Genomic DNA, 4,448 nt, shown 5'->3' with positions numbered 1-4,448 from the left:
GGATGGAACTGTGAAGAGGAAAGATCTCCTGCTCGTAAGTTTCCCAGCACTGTGGCGGTTGGTTACAACGTTGCTTGGCAACTATTAGGGCTGGGGGCGGGGTTAATAAAAAAAGCATGACTTTTTCCATAGTCTCGCGAGAGTGAACTAGTAGACGTCTTGAGAGGGTGTGACTTTTTGGTGACCGGAAAAAACTTTGCGGAGATTAACGCTCTCCTCCCTGAATCCCAGCGGGAGCTCGTTAGATCCATGAATTGGAACGCAAGCTTTAGAAGAGGCTTTGCTAGAGTAAACTACCAAAGTACTTAAGCTGATTACATCCTACGGTGTTTGCATATCACCTTAGGTCAGGCACTGTAAATTAAGAGAATCCACTACTCTCATCGCTGAACAAGGGGCTTCCCTGGACCAATGCACACACTCCAGTGGATTTACCACCTTACTTATTCTCCCGGTTACCACCCACGCTGTACCGTCAGTTATGGCCACCTTGAAGAACCAACGAGGAAAATTGCTCCAGGACAAAATTGGGTCATGACCGTTTTGAAAAGATGCAAAGTTTCCATATAACTTATTCAGAGGTAGAGACTTTTACAGTGGAGGTGAGTGTGCACATTTCAAGTGAACTTTTCACAGTTGCCCCCAGGCCCATTCGATGCTTGATTGTGATGATAAACCTCCTCTACTCGGGGTAGGCTTTGCTGCTCTGGATCCGGGACTAAAAAAGAAGTACATATTTCTTGGAAGAGAGGTAAATTCAGAGATGTTTTTATTCCTCTTTCACCGGGGGATTAAATTCATCCTTCAAGACAGCTCAAATAATACCTCCTTTTTGAAGCTTTTTACAATTCCCCGTATGTTATAGTTGCCCTCTCTGTGCTTATACAATTACGTTTTATCCATTCAGCTCAGTATTTACTGAGCACTTATTTGCGAGGCACAGTCCTTTGTTCTAGGGATATAAGGTTGAAAAAGGTCACATAATCTAGCATTATCACGTTGCTATAAAATTCAGTGTCCTTTACACCCCACCCTCTCTCCTGATTACGTGAGTACTTTGCCATTTTGAAGGCAGGAATGGAGTCGTCTTAGTATTTGTATACCTAGAGCCTGAACTGGAATCTACATGACGCACGTTGGTCTTCTTCATTCCTCCTCCTTATACTGCCACCACTTCCAGAATGTAAGCAATTGCCCTCAGCGCTGATGCTGACCTCATACTGCGCTTTCTGATGTGGCAAATGGACGTTTTCAAGTTACAGTCTCATGGAGATGGAAAGGCCAGTCGTCCGGCCCCCTTAATCTCAATGAGTCAATGTTTGCTGCAGCCATGAGTCTAGTCACGAGAATTTGTCTGTCTTTGACTGGTCATTTGACTCACAGACCATTCTTGGCATTCGTTGGCATTCCGAACTATGATTCTGTTTCTCCCGGCGTAGTTTGGAAGCCCCAATTTAATAACTTCCGACCTAAGTGCAAGGTTACATTCCAATGTATTCGATTCAGGAACTCCTTCCCCCGCCCTCATCCCTTGAGCATATATGCTTCCGACGCGGAGGGTACCTCACTCGCTCTACAGGTAGCAAGACCAGTAGTACTTTAGGAATACGGATAAATCTTCATCCCTTGCCTCCTGAAGCGGGAGGTAGTAGGAATTTGTTGTGACTTTAAGAGCGTGCTAAAGCACAAGCCACAGAGTATCGCGGGAACTGTAACAACCAACGACTTCTCGCGATGTTTGGACCGGCAAAGGGTGGCCATTTTGGAGTCCACCCGGCGGCTGGTTGCCCCGGCGGCGTCTACCAACCTGCTGCCGGGACCAAAGCTGGCCCCACGGGTGTCTGGCCTGTGGGCGGCCGGACCGACGCAATGTGGCGGCTCCGCTGCAAGGCCAAGGATGGCACCCATGTTTTGCAGGGGTTGTCCAGCCGGACCCGGGTGCGGGAACTCCAGGGCCAAATTACCGCCATCACCGGGATCGCCCCGGGCTGTCAGCGAATCCTCGTCGGATACCCGCCCGAGTGCCTGGACCTCAGCAACGGGGATACCATTCTGGGGGATTTGCCCATCCAGTCAGGTAAGGGAATCGAGGCTGGGCCAGGCTAGTCCTGGGAGGACGGAGAGGGGCATAAGGGAGAACAGAAACAGGGCGAGGTGGCTGGGGTTGAGCTGGGGGCTTGGAGGACGAGGATTGGAAAGATTAAAGAACAGAGAACTCAGACGGAGGCCTGGGCAAATGTCTGGCAACTCTTTGACTTTACAAATGGTTGAGAGAGACGGGGAGGGCCCAAGACACCTCTGAGAAGCCCAAAGCCTTGGAGTCCCCTTTCCTTAGTCTGCTTTCTGGTCTGTCTTGAAAACGTCTCGTTCGTTTTGTTTCCTTCTGCGTCCACAAAAGTATTTTAAAAATGGGACCTATTTTCTCTGTCCTGATGGCTCTTTTCCCCTGTATCACTGAAAAAAGACAGCAGGTCTGAAAGATGTAGGATACTTTTTGCTTTTCTGGTTCATTTTTGCAATCACTTTCATATATACTTTTGACAGTTGTACTCATTTTAGAGTTTGCTGTGACAAACCCACTAAAGGCCCTTTCAAGTTCTAGACAGCAACAGTTATTTCTGTCCCCTATTAAAACTTGAACAACAATATTGGTAATTAAAAGCTTTCCGCCGTTGTATCAAGCATTCTGTAAACCCTAAACAGGGTAGATATGTTTAACTTTAAGAAGGAGAGAACCCCCTAGTGGTGGAGTCTATGATAAACACCTTTTGGAAGTGCTTTTAAACTGCAGAGAGCAAGCATAAGAAAATTTTGTTTTTTCAAATGTATTTTTTTTTAAGTAAGTATAAAAGTATATAACTCAGGCCCCTTTACTAAATGAGGTGCAACCTACAGTGTTTTGCTCTTTGTTGCGTTTTCATCTTTATGAAGATTCAGTGAACAACAAGTGTTACTGATCACATGTTTACAAAACTGTATTCTCCCTAGTAATCCCAGCTTATGCTTTAACTCCTCCTGTTTGTAATTTACAGACTTGGTTAGTGAACATCCAATTTCATCTGTCCTTTCTCTGCAGTTCTGGGTTTGTTTTATTTTTGACAGGCGACATGCTGATTGTTGAAGAAGACCAAACCAGGCCCAAAACGTCACCTGCATTTACAAAACATGGTGCTCCTAGTTACGTCAGGGAAACTTTGCCTGTGCTTACCAGAACGTCGGTCCCAGCAGACAACTCCTGCCTCTTTACTAGTGTGTACTATGTTGTTGAAGGAGGAGTCTTGAATCCAGCTTGTGCCCCTGAGATGAGACGCCTCATAGCACAAATTGTAGCAAGTGATCCAGACTTCTATAGCGAGGCAATACTGGGAAAAACAAATCAAGAGTACTGTGACTGGATCAAAAGGGATGATACTTGGGGTGGAGCTATTGAGATATCCATTTTGTCTAAATTTTATCAATGCGAAATATGTGTGGTGGATACACAGACAGTACGAATTGATCGTTTTGGGGAAGATGCAGGATATACCAAAAGAGTCCTGCTTATTTATGATGGTATCCACTATGATCCACTTCAGCGTGTCTTCCCCGACCCAGACAGCCCTCCTCTGACCATTTTCTCCTCTAATGATGATATTGTTCTTGTGCAAGCACTGGAATTAGCAGATGAAGCTAGAAGCAAGAGACAGTTTACTGATGTAAACCGCTTCACCCTGAGATGTATGGTATGTCACATGGGATTAACTGGACAAGCAGAAGCAAGGGACCATGCCAAGGAGACAGGCCATACCAGCTTCGGAGAAGTGTGATCCCTGCATGATGAGGATTGAAGCCTACTACCTCACAGATCCAGAAGGCTCTGGGTTTTCCAATAAGCTATTCATAACCCTAAAGAACACAAGGACACAATGCTTGAACCATCCTTTTGACCTAAAGCCACTAAGACACTGAATTCCTTGTTAAGATTAAAATTAGTGTGCAAGTTTACAGATGTGTGTCTACAGTGGTGATACATGCCCTCTTTCTGCTAGGATGACAGAATAGGTGGTCCTTGCCACCTACTGACACTAGCCTGAAGACTGAGTTTTAGTATTATAAACTAGCACCCAGCAGCATTAACTTGTAGAAGAAAACAACGTCATATTTTGGGTAATGCGGAAGGCTGCAGGTGAGGCCACTGGACATAAACCACAGCATCTCCGGTAATTGAGTCGTTTTAAAAACTCCGAGTGAGTTAATAGTTTCTAAATTATGAATTGATTCCTCAAATGAAGATACTCAGAATTGTCAAAATGATTTTATATTGCAATTTGGTAGACTTTATAAACATGTACTTCACCACTTATATGTACATAACAAACAATTTTTACAGGGATGAGTCTACTCCTTGAGAATGTTACCCGGAAACAAGAACTAATAGTGCCCAGTTAAGGATTCCTAGTATATAAGAG

The 4,448-nt window shown here is 44.9% G+C and overlaps 1 protein-coding gene across 1 annotated transcript in view; it reads left to right on the top strand.

Moving 5' to 3' along the window:
- The first annotated feature begins 1,751 nt into the window (after positions 1-1,751).
- The window catches only part of C3H1orf116 (chromosome 3 C1orf116 homolog), a 39,064-nt gene continuing 36,367 nt past the window's right edge, over positions 1,752-4,448 (top strand). The window contains exon 1 of the mRNA XM_057726481.1: positions 1,752-2,077. Within this exon, the coding sequence (XP_057582464.1) occupies positions 1,898-2,077 (180 nt within the window). The 5' untranslated portion in view covers positions 1,752-1,897. The remainder of the gene's footprint in view (positions 2,078-4,448) is intronic.

This window comes from Hippopotamus amphibius, chromosome 3 (genome assembly GCF_030028045.1).
Source record: "Hippopotamus amphibius kiboko isolate mHipAmp2 chromosome 3, mHipAmp2.hap2, whole genome shotgun sequence".
Taxonomy (NCBI): Eukaryota; Metazoa; Chordata; class Mammalia; order Artiodactyla; family Hippopotamidae; genus Hippopotamus; species Hippopotamus amphibius.
Note: the sequence above shows the minus strand (reverse complement) of the source record. Positions and strands in the feature narration are given on the sequence as shown.